This window comes from Thunnus maccoyii, chromosome 11, assembly GCF_910596095.1.
Source record: "Thunnus maccoyii chromosome 11, fThuMac1.1, whole genome shotgun sequence".
In the NCBI taxonomy this organism is placed as follows: Eukaryota; Metazoa; Chordata; class Actinopteri; order Scombriformes; family Scombridae; genus Thunnus; species Thunnus maccoyii.
The window spans coordinates 26,956,414-26,973,532 of record NC_056543.1 but is presented as its reverse complement, the minus strand read 5'-3'; the positions used below and the strand labels follow the sequence as shown (position 1 = coordinate 26,973,532).

General features: G+C 40.1%; 1 protein-coding gene across 5 annotated transcripts in view; it reads left to right on the top strand.

The window, feature by feature from the left end:
• Positions 1-1,193: 1,193 nt before the first annotated feature.
• Positions 1,194-17,119, top strand: part of abcb6b (ATP-binding cassette, sub-family B (MDR/TAP), member 6b) — a 29,649-nt gene continuing 13,723 nt past the window's right edge. For 2 of the 5 annotated variants that reach the window (XM_042426968.1, XM_042426969.1), the window contains exons 1-14: positions 1,194-1,527; positions 1,979-2,180; positions 5,388-5,480; positions 5,627-5,703; positions 6,466-6,581; positions 6,723-6,844; positions 7,160-7,269; positions 7,383-7,448; positions 7,667-7,792; positions 9,905-9,981; positions 10,139-10,202; positions 12,036-12,121; positions 12,564-12,621; positions 13,072-13,176. In XM_042426968.1, coding sequence (XP_042282902.1) covers positions 1,426-1,527; positions 1,979-2,180; positions 5,388-5,480; positions 5,627-5,703; positions 6,466-6,581; positions 6,723-6,844; positions 7,160-7,269; positions 7,383-7,448; positions 7,667-7,792; positions 9,905-9,981; positions 10,139-10,202; positions 12,036-12,121; positions 12,564-12,621; positions 13,072-13,176 — 1,404 coding nt within the window. In that variant the 5' untranslated portion in view covers positions 1,194-1,425. Of the gene's footprint in view, positions 1,528-1,978; positions 2,181-5,387; positions 5,481-5,626; positions 5,704-6,465; positions 6,582-6,722; positions 6,874-7,159; positions 7,270-7,382; positions 7,449-7,666; positions 7,793-9,904; positions 9,982-10,138; positions 10,203-12,035; positions 12,122-12,563; positions 12,622-13,071; positions 13,177-17,119 lie in introns of those variants that run through there. The other 3 variants (XM_042426967.1, XM_042426966.1, XM_042426971.1) reach the window with 3 other exon arrangements.

Here is a 17,119-nt window from a genome sequence, read left to right as displayed (position 1 = left end):
TATTATCAATTAAAACTCAATAAAAAAAAAATGTTGATCACCGTTTCCCAAAGCCCGAGATGCAACATAAAATGTCTTGTTTTGTCCAGTCCAATAGTCCAAAACCAAAAGATATTCAGTTTACTATCATAGCTATACTACAAATGAAAATATTCATATGTAAGAAACTGGAACCAGATAATTTGGACATTTTTTCTCAGAAAAAAAGGAAAAAGACTCAAAACAATTAATTGATTCTCAAGATATTTGGCAATTTCTTGTCAATCGATTAATCGACTATTCGTTGCAGCTCTAGTTAAGAGTCAACAGCACTTTTGAGCACTGACTGCCTTAGTTGATAAAACAAACTTGACAGGAGAATGTCAAACTCAGAGCTAGGAGATTAAGTTAGTTCTGTCTATGTACCTACCGAGAGATAGTCCCGAAGTGAAACAGACCTGGATGCTTCCCGTAGTAAAGTTGCCTGCAGCTCTTCATCGGGGGTAGTGCATTTGCTGAACCAGTTAGTGCTTATCCTTTAATTTAATAAACACAGTGTTAAAAAAAACTCTTTCAATAAAGCTTAACTCTCACCTTTGTGTGGCTAGCCGAAATCTGTTGTCGAGTGTGGAAAGGACTCATTACTGCCCCTTATGGCTGCAATGAGCACTGTAAATGCAATGAGTGTTTTCTGTTCTCTGGCCACAAGGGGCAGTATTGAGCCCATTACAGCTTGGATGGATGAGAACCATAGCCTGTATAAAAACATGGATGTAGTTACCGTGACGTCACCCGTTGGTTTCTGAAGAGTGGTTTTGAAGCTCGAGAGAGGCGGGCCGAATGGCTGAAACAAGCCACCTAGCGGCTGGCGGACCTGTCACTCAAAGCAGCCATGTCCTTCATTATGCATAACTTTACGGCTTAATAAAATTTAAACAGGTGAGTTATAAAAAAATTCACCCCCCGTACAGTTATCATGAAAGGGGAAATTAGCTATGGAGACCTAAACTGTTTTTTGTACCAGGCTGTAAACATGTTTATATCTGCTGTAAAGTTGGACATTTTAACATGGGGGTCTATGGGGATTGACTCGCTTTTTGAGCCAGCCTCAAGTGGCCATTCAAGGAACTGCAATTTTTGGCCCCATAGACCCCCGTGTTAAAATGCCCAACTTTACAGCAGAAATAAACAAGTTGACAGCCTGGTACAGAACCTGGTACCCATTCATGACAACTGTATGAGGGATGAATTTTCATATAACTCACCCGTTTCAATTTTATTAAGACTTAAAATTATGCATAATTACTGGCATGGCCGCTTTGAGTGACAGGTGCTACGACGGTGACAACTTTGGTTAGGTAACATAACCATGGCATAACCTGAGATTCACAGAGTGTAGGTGCGGGTGTAGTTGTAGCCGTCGCTGTTTCAGTGTGTTTTCAGTTCATGAAAGTTAATTGTAGCATATTGGTTGACTTAAAAAAGTCCTGTACAGCGTTTGCTTGTACTAAAAGACCCTCCAAGGAGTTGGATGTTCATTTTTTTCCAGTAGGTACATTTTGTTTTAATGGATTTAAGCCTGATTTTCGATAGTGAAAATTAGCACTAGCATTAGCATCATCACAGTTAACCATAGACTGTAAATGCACCGTGCTAATTAAGCTAGATGCTAGCGTTAGGGTATATGATGAGAACTCACTGGTGCTTCATCGCTAATGTCAGCAAACAGCTAACATAGTCGAATTGTTCAAATAAAGCGAGGCAAAAATTAGCTTCAGTGCTGTAAAAATAAACTCCAAATGCAGATTTCCACAACAGAATCAGGGCCTTTATCTCAAATACACATAAAATAATACACAAGATAATATTCATAATAAAATCCCATAATGTGACCACACATCGCTGTCCAGCATTCCTCATTCAAGTTTTGTTGAATCTGATCAGTAGGATCAGATTTTGTGGAGGACATCGAGCATCACTGCACTCTGTTCATCCTCAGATCCAGCAGCCTTCATCTCCCCCCTCCTCTACTTCCTTGCCGACTGTCTGGAAAGGATTTGGGAGGAAGGTGAGACTACTGCAGCCATACGTCTGGCCCAAAGGATCCTCTGCCTTACAGGGACTGGTGCTGCTGTGTGTGGGCCTGCTGGCAGCAGAGCGGCTGGTTAACGTGTTGGTACCTGTTTACTCCAAGAACATCGGTAAGCACTGAAAACCATGAAGCCTCTATAAATGAACAAGATAATCTGAGCTTTCTTTGTTGACATGAATGTGTTAAATTGTGTACTACTGTACTCATACATTTTTGTACTCAAATTTTACCTTTAAGCTGTCTGGAAACAACCAACAGAACTGCAGCTGAGCCAATTCAGTTGCTTTGTCAGACCCATTAACTGCATTTCGCTGTTCAAACTCTAGATGGCAGTGTGCTCACATTTTTTTAGTATGGTGGTCTACCTTGTTTCTATGTCTTTGATTGATTATGTTTTTCTTCCTCATACCTAGTGTCTTCTTAGTGTGTTCACAGTCCTCAGGGTTGTTAAGATCAATGACAGTATGCACTGTATTAGAAGTAGGTGCCTGACCACAGTGGTAGTCAATGCAAATTCTCTTACATTACACATTTATTGTCACCAAGGGGAAAGCTCACAATTATTTGTAGAAAATGAGTGAAACACTTTCTGTATGTGACATACATTACACAAACTAAACACGTATGGAACCTTCTCCTGCAGCTACATGGCCTTCCCCTTGGGTGTAAAAATTAATCATATGTTTCTTTGGTGGATTTCTCCCTGTGTAACTCATGAATGTAAGTGAAAAGCCAAAAAGGACCTCTCTCTTTTTGTCATCTACCCTCACTGTGGTGCAGGTACACAGCAAGCTACACATATGTTTCGGGTAGAAGACACAAGTCCAGAGTTTTAATTTTTTTACCGGAAGCAATAGTGAAACTGTGAAAACTGTATTGGATGAAACCTAACATATTCAGTCATAGTGATTACAAATCAGAAAACAATGAGATACCATAAACAAGCATCAGACCAAAGGTATTGTAAAAATAATTAGTGCAGTAACATTCATTCACAAATGTGTTCCACTCCACTTAGTTACAGGCTTCTTTCACTTAGGACATTGTGACATGTCACTGTAGGAAAAGCACAGATGTCCATAATAAAAGGTAATGATCCATTTAGCTGCTTTGGTTTCAGGGTCCTGGTATCATGCATACTGTAACACTGTCACACTGTCATGGTTTACTGGGACTCTTGAATAGAACTCGGATGTTGCTAATGTTATTATAGTAACATGTGCTTTTTCTACTGTGAAAGTCAAAATGTCTGCTGTGAAAAAGGCCTATCACCCCTAATGCAAGGAAGACACAAAGTATCACCAGTGAACAACATGAAATCCCAAGTACAACACAGTAATTCATCTAATAAACATAAGAGTCCACAAGATTAAAATGAATAGAGTGAAATACAGAACAGTTAGCCCAACAGTTAACTAACAGTTGTGTAGAAAAATATCTAAGAAAGGAGATACCTACAGATGAATGGTCTGACAAGAGCAGACTGCAACTGCTAGCAACATAATGTTATACTGAAACTAACTGCTGATTACTTTGATTCCTAGGTGCTGACATACAAATCTGATATTTTCTGTTGGTTTATAAAAAAAAGATTAAGGTATTTTCAGACAGTGAGCAGTTGCTGCTGCCACCACCATTGTTTTGAATGTAACCATGACAAGATCGGTGTCAGCAGCAAGAAAAGCCAAGCCAGTGTCTGAGTAGATGATGGTCGAACATCAGAATACAAATTTGGATTATCTGGACCAAAAACAGTTTATAATATTAGTTAGCTAAGCTTGTTATATATGGCTACGATAGCATCAACCTGAAGCGTACAGGTCAGGTTTGAATGTAACTTTAGCCCTGGTAGCTGCTCACTGAAATTACCTTAAGCCTAAGTAACAGTTACCCTAGAATATTGTATTAGCAACACATTAGCCTCAGCTAATGTAGGTTAATGGCTAGCTTGGTTAATACTAAACTGATCACAGAAAATCAAATTTAATGTCTCAAATTACAACGGTCACAAAAGACCTACAACAGTCTGAGTACCTGCAGACAAATGTTCCATTAAGGGCATTTGGAACGTAGCGGTTGCTACTGGCAACTGAATATTCAACCAAAACCAACTGCGAGTGAATTTTATTATGAGGGACTGACATCAAAATCTGATGTTTTCTGATAGTGGCTTATTTTCTGCATATACACACATTACTGTAGCTAGGTCCATAAAATACAATTCATTCACAGGTTTAAAAATGTTCATTTCACATCATTTCATGTAGGTACTGAGGGAATCCAGTAACATACATCACTATAAACTGTAAACAATTGTGTAGGCTGGTTTGGTCATTTCTTATAAACCAGATCAGCTACTGAATGAAAACGTATGGGTTTGAAGCTTCACTTTCACATATGAAGGATGCAATTTGGCACACAACGAGGGGGTGTCATCATTTGCCAGGGTCTTTTGTACGCTGTTTTGTACGCAGGGCTGCATCTACCACAAGGCAACAACCCAGAAGCCTCCACTTCAGAGGAAGTCAGCATCCAGTTTGTCTTCAGTTACTTCTCCTTTTGGAAAACTGGCCATTTGGCTTTTGGAGCAACATGAAAGTATAAGCCAGCGCAGCAAGAATGAGGCCGAGCGCTGCTTTGTGTGATGAGGAAGGGGTGGAGGGGGTTTCAGAGGGGGGTTTGTTATTGGTGTGTGTGTGTGTGTGCAGAGGGTTTTCTGGGAGGTCACCCCTCCTGCCAGTCATGCTTAGCCGGCATTAGCGGCCTTTTTCGTGGAGTTAACACACCGGTACAACGGACGTTTTGTCTCTAAGTCCGACCCCCTCCGACTCTGGGACCCGATGCCAGAGTTGAAAATGCCCCCCGCAGAAAACACACACTAGATAGTTTAAGAATGTAAAATACACACATCTCTTTATTTCTTTCTATCAATCTTTTTATCTTTCTCCTTTCTTTTTTTTTACTGTGCCTCTCTTTCTGTGTGGATCTTTGGTTTTTCTTCCTCTCCTCCTCCTTCTCCCCTCATCTCTGTCTGTTTATTCATTTCATCCTGATTCCCAGCACTTGTACAAAATGGTAATGAATGTGAATGAGAATGTGTCTGTGTGGCAGAGAGGGGAGTGTGTGAATATGTTCATGACTGTGTGTGTATGTGTGTGTTTAGTTGGTTTTCACTGGGAGGATGTTTATCTAGATCACAGGCCTCAGTAATAAGAAAATGTGGAGGATTTAACCTTTGTGTTGTACTTTGTAACACCTATATGTGCATATGTGTGTGTGTGTGTGTGTGTGTGTGTACGTGTGTGTGTGCGCGCAGTGAATGAATTGTCTGCAGGAAGCAGCTGGACTTCACTGATCATCACTGTCTGCATCTACACACTGCTCAAGTTCCTACAAGGAGGAGGGGCAGGTACGCATGAGGTGTTTCTATATTTACAGTACAGGAATATATGTAAATAATAAAATGCGTCTTTGATTTCTTCCTTCCTTTATCTATTGCTTTTTCCTCCCTCCTTCCATCACTCACCCTCCTCTTCCTCTCTTTGCTCCTTGTAGGTACCTCTGGTTTCATCAGCAATCTTCGTCAGTTTCTGTGGATCAAAGTTCAGCAGTTCACCAGCAGAGGCGTTCAGGTACCACTCAGACTCTTCTTCTTCTGTATGTTTCCTTGCCTTTCCTTCCTGCTGACTTTAATTTCTGAATTTTCCACAGTGTTAGCTCGCTTGTACTTAAAGGGGACATATCATGCACATTTCCGGGTCTATATTTTTAATCTGGGGCTCTATTGGAATATCTATTTTCAGTTAAAAAAACTCCTTATTTAACTCATACTGACCAAGCAGCAACTACCACGGCTTGAGGATGAAGCACCTTAAAGTGCAATGCCACTGACGGCCACTAGATGCTGGCTCCAGAGAATCCCTGGCTCCAATAGACTCCCATTCAAAAAGCGTCAACTTCTCTCTAGAAATATGAAGTCAATAATTTTTTGATTTGAAGATTTGAAGACATTGAGCATAGAGTTAGTTCAGGCAGGCCACAAAGTGAAGCTCAGCTCACAAACCCAGCTACATCAGCTGACAGCAGCTGATCTTAAAGCTGGCCCACGTCAGTCGATGGCTCAGCTGATTACCGTCAATAAATTCAATTGGAAAATTTCATACAGGGCGCCTTATTTAAAGCTCCATCAGTCTTTCTACCATTGCTGCTTTCTCTGCACGCAGCTTGTAAAAACATGATAGTGTTGAACTACTCCTTTAAGGCTCATTAATACAGATTTCAAATTCATCAGGCTTACATTGGACATGGTCCAAGTGTGTAATGTGTTGTAGGCTGTGTGTAGTCTAATTTGGTAACCAGAAGCCCCTCTCTGCCCCTCTCCCTCCACACTTGAGGTGCGTTTGTTTTCCCACCTCCATGGATTATCTCTGCGCTGGCACCTGGAGAGACACACTGGGGATGTTCTGAGGAGCGTCGACCGAGGCACCTCATCTATCAATAACCTGCTGAGGTAGGACAGGAGGAGGCTGAAAAGTGGAGACACTAATCCTCAACTCACTTAACCCGGTTTCATTTACCAAAACATGACAGGCATGCGACTCAGAACACATGTAGGGGGCAAGTAATAACCCGTGTTTGTATTTGTCTTTAGCTACATCCTGTTCAGCATCCTCCCCACCATCTGCGACATCATCATCGCCATCATTTACTTTGTCTCCTACTTCAGTATCTGGTTTGGACTCATCGTTCTTGCCTGCATGGTGCTTTACCTCAGTGAGTCAGTGTGTGCGTGCTGTTTGAGTGTAAGTGTATGCTTTCCTTCACAATTTTTTTCCCATTGCTTTCTGGTCATCAGGACTCATATATCTAATTTCAGCAAAATTCTGAGCATCATGAAATCTTGATTCAATCCAGTTTGGTCAAGTTTAAAGACTTCCAAAAATATAAGCACTTAATAAATGTGAATGTATGATGGATGTATAGATTTTGTGCTCATACTTTTTAAACCCAGATCCAAGATCCAGCCTCTTGTTTTTGTAACAATCTTTGTTAAATGCAGTTTCAAACTGATATTAACTCTGTCTGCAGCATGTACCGTCCTGATCACAGAGTGGAGGACGAAATACAGGAGAGAGATGAACAATCAGGACAACAACGCAAAGTCCAGAGCCGTAGACTCGCTGCTGAATTTTGAGACGGTAGATAACACCATCACACATATCACACACACAAGGCTGACTGACAGATATTCCTTTGTTTTCCAGTCTTCACACATTGGGTTTGTTTAATTTTAATTTGATATTTTTTGCAGGTAAAATATTACAACGCTGAGGATTATGAAGTCCGCTGCTTTGAGGAAGCCATTCTGAAATATCAAGTAAGCTTTTGTTTCTATCAGGTTACTGTATGAGTGACATCACCTGGCAGCTAATAGCAGACAGACAGTTCAGTTGCTGCTTATTTCACATGTAAATATAAAGCAGTGTGTCTTGTTTTAGTTTAAAGAATTCTGATCAATTTTCAAATCTTGCAATGATTGTTTTCAATGTTCCTTATTTTAAATTAAGCTCAATAAATTGTGTGCTGGTTGTGTAGTACTGTGAATGGAAGAGCTCAGCGTCCCTCGCTCTGCTGAACCAAACACAGAACATCATCATAGGATCAGGACTGCTGGCTGGATCTCTGCTCTGCGCCTACCTGGTCTCCAAGGGACAATTCCAGGTATCAGTGAAGAGTGAACGAGACCAAGAAACTTCTTTGATGCCATGACCTCAGTGACTCAGACATGACTAAGAAACATGGACTTGACCGTGGTGACCTGGACATGACGAGATCTGGATATGAAACTTGGAGATGATCTCCGTGAATCAAACAATATGTTAGTGATAAGGACATGACCTCGGTAACTTCGGGTACTTTCCGTTTGGCTAATATTGCTCCTCGCTACCCTCACTCACCTTTCTTCCTCACGCTTTGGCTCCTCTCAGCGGGGATGGGAGAGAAAGATGCAAAGGAGAGACAAGAGGATGAAGGATTAGTAATAATAACCACAGCTTTGTAGGACTGTAGCTGTATATTTTCCCTGAACTTATTAAGATAATCTTGGAATTAAAAATAAGAAAAGAAGAAGAGAAAAGCCTTATGAGTCATGAAGAAAGTGAATGCTTTCATTATTCAGATTCTACACATATGTCATATTTTTCTATTTAAGATATAAAAATGAATAACATTAGAGCCACCTTGGTGCTGTCTGTCTTTCCTGTTTCCAAAGGTAGTTTTCTTAATCTACAGTATTGCAAATCATGCAATTTTATTATTATTACAGTTAAAGGGGACGTATTATGCTTTTCCTTATTTTCAGACATATATATATAATGTCACAATGTCGGATATTCATGTTAAAAGTGGCTTACGGGTCAAATAACGAGGTAAACATATGTAGGAGTAATCCCTGTAAGCAGAAAGCCCTGGCCTCAGACTGCTCTGAGCACTCCGTTTCCAATGGTTTTTTCTACTTTTGGCCCAAGCTGATGTCAGCTCGTGACGGATTTCTTTATATGGACATCTGCTACGTGCACAGTGCGCGAATTCGCTGTTCCACTCTGGGAGTAGTTACACCAAGCCATGACGCCATTACACAGCACAGCAAAGTAAAATAAGTAGTTTACCTATTGGAGGTGTGCTGGTTGTCTGCAGCTCTTAATAAAACATCTCACTGTGACTGTTTCTGCTTGTACTCTTCCTCCGTGCATCATTTCTAACTGATCCGCTGAACAAATAGCTCCAAATAGCTCCATATGCTGTTGTTTCGACTGGTTTTTAGCGCTGCTAATGAAGCTCTGCTAAGTCAGTGAGGAACACGCTTTTACTTCCTGTAAATTCTTCACAATAAAAGTCTTCCATTAGTTAGTCAATTAAAAGCTTTATTTGAAGCAGTAAAGCAGGACATGTTTGGTTTGCAATGACGGTAAAGTTACACAACTCTGATACGTAAAGCTGGCCAATCAGAATAGAGTGGGCCCATCGGGAGGAGGGCCTTAAAGGGACAGGAGCTAAAACGGAGTGTAAGACAAATGGTGTATGTTGAGGGGCTACATAAAGGGCCAGCATAAGATAAAGAAGGAGTTTTAGAACTTTGAATCATGCAGAGCTACTCTAGTGGAATCCAAAAATAAAAATTTAGAGCTGAAATGAGCAGAATAGGTCCTCTTTAAGTTGTTTTCCCAGCAGCCCGGCAGCTCCATCGGATCAGGTGATGGATCAATAAAGACAATCTGATCAAAGGGGTGTTGCAGTCTGATAAAAAACGACCACATAGGATACACCTGTGGTTCCTCGCTCTTCCTCTCTCTTCTTCTCCAAAATGCATTTAAGGGATTGGAACATCTTATATGATGAGGGAACTCTATCAACAGAGGTCACGGGCCGGAGAGGACGTGAGGAAGCAGAATTAACAGAATGGAAATAGGTCTCAGTAACTCAAATATGGTTTTAGAGACTCAGACTTAATGATGATGACTCAGACATGAGACATGTTAATTAGTTAGACAGGACTTTGGTGTATTGTGAATTAATTCAGTGAATCAGACATGATCTCATGGCTCAGACTCAATCTTAATGACCAGTAAGCATCCTTGGTGATTAGGATATGACCTTGTTTTAATACCTGACCCCACTGATAATGATGCACATAAAATGGACATGAGACTTGACTCATTCTTTAACTTTAATGGCTGTCTAGTTGCTGCTTTACTTATTGATGATTATAGGATTAGTAATGTTCTGTGGTGGTGTTTAATGTTTAGGAGCTGTATGTGTTTCCTTTCCCCTCAGGTTGGAGATTATGTTCTGTTTGGAACCTACATCATCCAGCTGTACACTCCTCTCAACTGGTTTGGTACCTACTACAGGTGAGATTAATATAAAGTACAGGATGTGTGTTTGAGGGGTGTTTTACAGTAGCAACAGTGCATATTAAATGCTGGTGATTGTATTTTCACACTACCGTAGCTACCGCTGTTACGGCTACTAATAATACAAATAACTATAGGCCATGTATCTCTGCAGGCTGATTCAGAGTTCATTTGTTGACATGGAGAACATGCTGGCTCTGTTGACAGTGCAGAAAGAGGTGAGTCATGAAAAAGAATCATATCAGGTGCATGATTGTAATGTAATTCATATTGGACCAAGTTAGTGCTAACATCAGTCTGCTATCAGTGTTAATGAACTCAACAACTGATGTACTTTACTTTGATGTTTATATGCTTAAATGCCACATTATGATAATAATTATTTGGATGCTGAATAGTAAAAAAAAAAACTTTATGGTCGCTGATTTAATCACAATCCAGGCAGATTTAGTAAACAAAATATTTTCTACACCTTGTCAACAAATACAACAGATGTGAAGGAAGCAGTGAGCTCTCTTTTGCCAAAACTGCCTCCCTCCTTCACATCAGGTCAGGACCTGGATTCAGTGTCAAGGACACTTCAGCAGGATGACAGAATCCAGTTGTTGTATTTGAAAAGCTTCCTTAGAAACTGATAATCACACTCAAAACAGGCTGATTACGTTGTGATATGAGAAAATGTAAAAAGAGTTCTCAACCTTCGACTTTTTATCTCTTAAGTGGCCCCCAACATTGAATGTATTTAACATTTGCCTGACTTCACACTAAATTCCCTTTGAGATAATAATAATGAAGTTGAGAATGAAGCTGAGTTGAAGATAATGCAGCTAATGTAATCAAATGTTTGATATGTTTATTATTTTTCAATCAATTTGTTATATTATTGGAAAGTAAAATATTACTATGATTAAAGCATTATTTAGATAATAGTATTTAGCTATAATACAATCAATGTCTTCTCTTTTATTAAATATGATACAAAATAAGAAAATAATTACATATTTCAATACTTAGAAATAAATTATATAAAGAGGCCTTTGGTGAATAAAAATGTCAATCAAAATATAATAATTAAATATGTATAAATAAAACAAAAATTGTTTGATGGTGTTGATTTGTGATCAGTCTGCTTCAGTCCTGCTTGAAAACAGAAACTCACGCAGTCAGAGGTCAGCGGATTAGGAGGTCAACAAGTGTTTGTGTGTGACTTTGTGTGTTTGTGTGTCTTTGTGCGCATACACATACTAAAACACAGAGTCTGCGTGTATGTCTGTGTGTGTACGTCTGTCTTTGTGCGTGTGTGTGCTTCGGTGGGAAAAGGCGTCCTCCGGCTGCCTCACTAAAGGCTCCTACATTCACAGGCCCTTGATATGGTAAACAGGCACATGAATGTAGACAAAAGCATTAGAGCACCTTAAAAATACAGCGGCCCTTTTCTTAGGCTTGGGAAGCTGCAGGCGAGGGGAGTCAGCAAGGAGGAGGAGGAGGAGGAAGGTCAGGAAATAGAGAGGGTTTGTAAGAACTGATGGTGATAAATTGTCAAACTGCAAACAAGCTTTTCTGTTTTGAAAATGTTTGGATTGCCGTTTCAGAATAGAGGAGGGAACGCAGAGAGGGTGAAAAATGGAGAAATGATGGGAGGAAGAAGAAGAGGATGAAGGGGCAGAAGACAAAGAAAAATATTTATTCTTTGAAAAAACTGTCTCAATACTCTCTCTCTTCCTTCTCGCTATGTTTTCTTCTTCCTCCTCTCCTGTCATGCCTTCCAACTGCCTCTTCTTCTTGTAATGTCCTCTCCACTTTTCAATTTAATGAAGATATTTTTTGTATTTTTTACTACTACTACTTACAAAGAATGTTTTTTCTGTTGAGCATGACAGATTATTCTTGACCAAATCCAAACTTTCCATCATTCTGAGCTCTTTTGCTGCGTCCAAAGTCAAGCTCAACCGGGACGAAAGGATCCAAAAGTGCTTAGAATAATGTCAAGGCTTGCAGAATCAGGTACATCTTTTAAATCACTTCTTAAAACCTCCCCCCCCCCCCCCCAGGTGGAGGACGTTGAGGATGCGCAGGACTTGCAGCTCACAGCAGGTCAGGTGGAATTTGACAGAGTCTCTTTCAGCTACGTGTCGGGGTGTGTAGCCAACAACAAATCTGTTTACAGCTGAAACCCACTTTTCTGTTTTTTGATTCAATTCAATTCAAGCACACAAACAAATCCACATAAAAACAATAAAGTGAAATAAAAATGTTACAGGAAAGGTCAAGAAACTATGACTTATTCTATGGACCTCACATAAAAAATGATGAGTGTCTTCCAGCCATGTTAAATTAACTGGAATACTTGGCTGGCTCCTTTGCCATTATTTTATATTTATAGTATTACCAATGCATTGGATGAGGACAAAATAACCATTTCATACTGTACGTCTATGAAGTGAACTAACAAATTTCAGACATTACAACCAGAGTTAATGGATCCTGTTGAGCCTTACTGTTATCTGATATGTGTGTGTGTGTGTGTGTGTGTGTGTGTGTGTGTGTGTGTGTGTGTGTGTGTGTGTGTGTGTGTGTAGCGCTGAGGTTCTCAGAGATGTGAGCTTTAAGGTGGAGGCGGGGCAGACAGTTGCTCTGGTAAGTTTCCACCTGTTTACAACATCTATGTTTCTATTGTCTGTAAAGTCTAATGTCTAGTGGTATCCAGTCATGTAGATCGTTTTGGTTTTATTTGCTCAAGTTTGGAGATATCTGTCTCTGAGATTTATTCATTGGAACTACTTTCTACCAAAGAAAAAGTCCCCATTCAAACTGTTGACAGTGTGTTTAGTGAGACAGTGGAAGTCACTGTTTCTGGAAAGAGATTTTTGTTGTTGATTTTGTGTTGAGAACACATAATGAAAGTTGAGACTGAGCTTTTCAATAATATGTCTGTAGCGTCTGTCAACCAATCAGAGCCAGTGTACAAGCTTGTCACTGAGGATGTAACTGTGGCACTGATAGAAATCAGGTATATTGTGTGTTTTTCCTGACAGTTTTACCTTTGTGTGTGTGCGTGCATGTGTGTGTGTGTGTGTGTGAGCACAGGTTGGTCCATCTGGATCAGGTAAAAGCTCCATCCTGCGTCTGTTGTTCAGATTCTACGACCCTCAGAGTGGCTGCATCCGCATTGACGGTCAGGACATCTCCAAGGTAAACACACACAAACACACACACACACACCTTAATTCACCACAAATCAAGCAGCTTTTTTTTTACTTTTGCTTGTTTTAACTCCTTAAGTACAAATTATTACTGCCAACAATTCTTCCAGACTTTCAGATTAATTTGCCTCCTCCCAGGCAACTGTTTAGAGGTGCTTGTAGGTGGATATTTTCCGTTTCCAGTCTTTATGCTAAGCTATCATTCATACTTAATCGACAGATATGAGAATGTTGTCAATCTCATCTAACTCCCAAAATGTTTCTGAAACTACATTTCTCTCTCTCTTTTGTTTGAATTTATATCTCTATGATTCATGTCTGTTTCTCCTTCTTTCTCTGTATTTCTGTCTCTCACTCTTCATTGCTGTTTCCTGCTTTTGCCTCACGCACCTTGTCTTCCACTTTTCCTCTCTCTCTCTCTCTCTCTCTCTCGTACAGACGCACACACACACACACACACACACACACACACACACACACACACACACACACACACACAGCTGGGCTGAGTGTGTGAGCTCCAGTCACACTGTGAATAAATCATAGTAAAAGGTTTGTGAATAATGTAACAACGAGTCCAGACGCCAGATGTGTGTGTATGTGTGTGTGTGTGTGTGTATGTGTGTGTGTGTGTGTGTGTGTGTATGTATAAAGATAGCCCATTTATTGTAGATGAAGTAACTCTGTTTATGATTTGCCAAAAGTCTCAATAAAAACCGAACAACACAAGCAGTTCACAACACTCATACACATGCACACCTGTTTTAGTACTTCAAACATGCTGTTCAGATGAAGAGGCTGGTGATGATTATGAGGACCCTCGTTTATACTATAATTACACAGCAGGAGGACCATTTAATCAACACACACACACAAACATGTGGTATTCTCTTTAATTAGAGTCAGACTGTTTGTCATTCTAGTTTTTAACCTTCTCCAGCAGGAGGAGGAGCAGGAAGTGGTGAAACTCCTTAACGTCCTCTGCTTTTTCTGGAGGCCACAATTAAAATTCACAAAACATTTTTCCGCCAATTCTCTCTTCATCCATTGACTATCATCTGTAGTCGTGCATTTTTCTATTTATATGCATTTTTTTATGCCAGGAAGAACAGAAAACATTTATTATAAAAACAGACTTGTAGATAGTTCAGTGTTCAGCAGCAAATTCTAAAGGTTGGTTTTGTCATGTTTTGACCAACCGTGTCTCTCAGAAATTCCTTTTATACACTACTAATTCACCACTGCTAATTCAAACAATTGCTCTGTTAATAAGAATTGAAGACATATAGTAGCTTTGATGTCTGCCGTGTGGGCGTTGATTGACAGCTGTGATTGATATTTGGCTCACCTGCTGCTCTCCTCGGCTCCGGGACTCGTACTCAGTCGGACTATAGTAGCTAACGTTAGCCAAAGTGTGCAGTGCTCAGTGTTCCCAGTTCCCAGTTCCTTATCTGGAAGGTTCTGGCTCTGAACGAATAGATGGCGCCAACCGTAAGCTACAACTCTTGGCTTCAAACTGGCTGCAATGCAAACCGATGGGTGATGTCACACCTTGCTGGATTTTCTGTGTGTATTGCAGCAATGACATATATTAAGAGTCACGATAAGAGAGATGTATGGTATGTTTTGGGGCTGTGCTTGTCTCAGTGTGTCACACTCAGCTGCAATGGTTACTGCTTGCTTATCAAACCTCAGCATAACCCATGCTACCCTTTTTTATCCCAAATTATGATTGTAAATTATGATTATATGATATGGGTCTAGTAGCTGACAAAGATTGTAACTGAACTGTTGGTTGTGTAACATGGTCAAAGTCCCAAAACATATGTAAAAATGCTCCTTACAAGTCAATAGCCCAGGCTTCAGCCCGCTCTGAATGCTTCATTTGCAAAGTTACCTCTACTTGTGATGTCAGATTGTTTGCACATGCCCACAATGGCTGTCCCTTCCATAGCCTTTGTTGCTAAGGTTGTTGACATTGCCCACCTGCGTATTTCGGATCAGATTGTAGCTCAAACATGTACTGATGTATTTGAGAAGTTTCCATTTCAAGAAGAGAACCAGAAAAAGAAGCGAAATCCTACAACTATTGTTTCTTTAGGTATAACCACCCCAGCCTCAGGATGTCTGCTGAGATGCAGCTTCTGGATGCTAACCAATCAGAACAGAGTGGGCTCATCAGGAGGGGGGCGTTAAAGAAAGAGGAGCTAGACCAGCCTGTTTCAGACAGAAGCATAAAGATTAAGATAAATAAGGAGTTTTTTTCAAACTGTACATCATGCAAAGATATCCCAGTAGAGTCCCAGAATATAAACATAAACCTGTAAATGTGCATGATACATCCCCTTTAATAGCTACATTATGTCGTCATCTGAGTTATTTGTTATAGAGAAGAATAATGGAGGTGAAAAAGAGAACAGCCATAATAAAATAAACTATTAAACTGCACGATAATTCAGTTTTAACAGCTCAATCACGTCTGAGAATAGGTGGGAGATATTCAAGATGAATAAAAAAAAAACGAAAGATTTTGGATCACAAGGTGGTCATAAAGTCTCACCTTCCTTACGGAGTGAGGAGAATGTGGAGCTCTGGGTTTAATGCCAACAGTTTTTACACACCATCTGTTTCACATGTTGCCTGTTGTCACTCTATTAAAATCCACCATTCTTTTCATGTTGCACTCTATAAATACTTTGTTTAATGTGTCACCATCAAAGGATTCATTGGCCTGTTTAACACAGTAAAACATCGTCCATCTTAACAAGTCATTTTATCTCATCTTCCGTTTTAATTATTCTTGTAAAAATTGGTCAGTATGACGAGATATGTTAAGTCCAATGCAAGGAATGTTTCAACATTTTGAGATGAGAAGATTGTTATTTTTGTATGCTAAGTGTAAAGCTGGAGCCAGCAGGTAATTAGTTTAGCTTAGCATAAAGACTGCAAGCAGGGAGACACAGCTAGCCTGGCTCTGTCTACCAAACGTAATCTGATGACCGCAGGTGCATGGACAGGTTCAGATTTCTGTCTTAAAGGTGCAGTGTGTAGGATTTAGTGCCATCTATTGGTGAGATTGCAGATTGCACAGATTGCAACCAACTGAATACACACCCTCACCCCCTTCCAAGCATGTAGGAGAACCTATAGTGGCCATGAAACTTGCAAAAAACATGAAAGGCCCTCTCTAGAGCCAGTGTTTGGTTTGTCTGTTTTGGGCTACTGTAGAAACATGGCGATGCAGCATGGCGGGCTCTGTGGAAGAGGATTCTCTCCCTATGTAGATATAAAGCGTTCACTCTAAGGTAACAAAAACACAATGATTCTTACTTTCAGGTGATTATACACTAATTAAAACATACTTATGAATATTATATTCCATTTCTGCTAGATGCCACTAAGTTCTACACACTGCACCTTTTAATATGATATTCAAATGGCCATATTTGCATTGTGATAGTTATTGCTGTAATCCTTTCTCCTCTTTATACAGGCCATGAAGTGGTCCTAATGCTACAACGCTAAGAAATTGGGGACAAAAACCAAAGTCCTCCTTCTGTGCAAAAATACGTTCTTAAATTCAGCTGAAGCTAAAATGAGGCAGTCTATGTTAGCCAAATCAAGTCTTTTATTCCTAGATGAAAAGTGTCTCTCGGCTCACCTCCCAGCAATGTGCAGCTGAATCAGGTGCTTCTCGGAAAAAGGCGCACACTAGAGCACACTGATTATCTTCACTAAGATTGTAAACCGTAGTAAAGTAAATTGGTGAATTAGTGGCTTCAACAGCTTAAAGGAGGGAGAATTTCTACTGCCAGTAAGCTTCTCGATTGGTTCTTTTTCATAGTTCATGTGAGTTTTGCTGCACTAAAGTGTGTGCAGTTTTTTTGCTTTTTGTGGACACATCTCAGTCTGCTGGACCTCTGTGTTTGTTT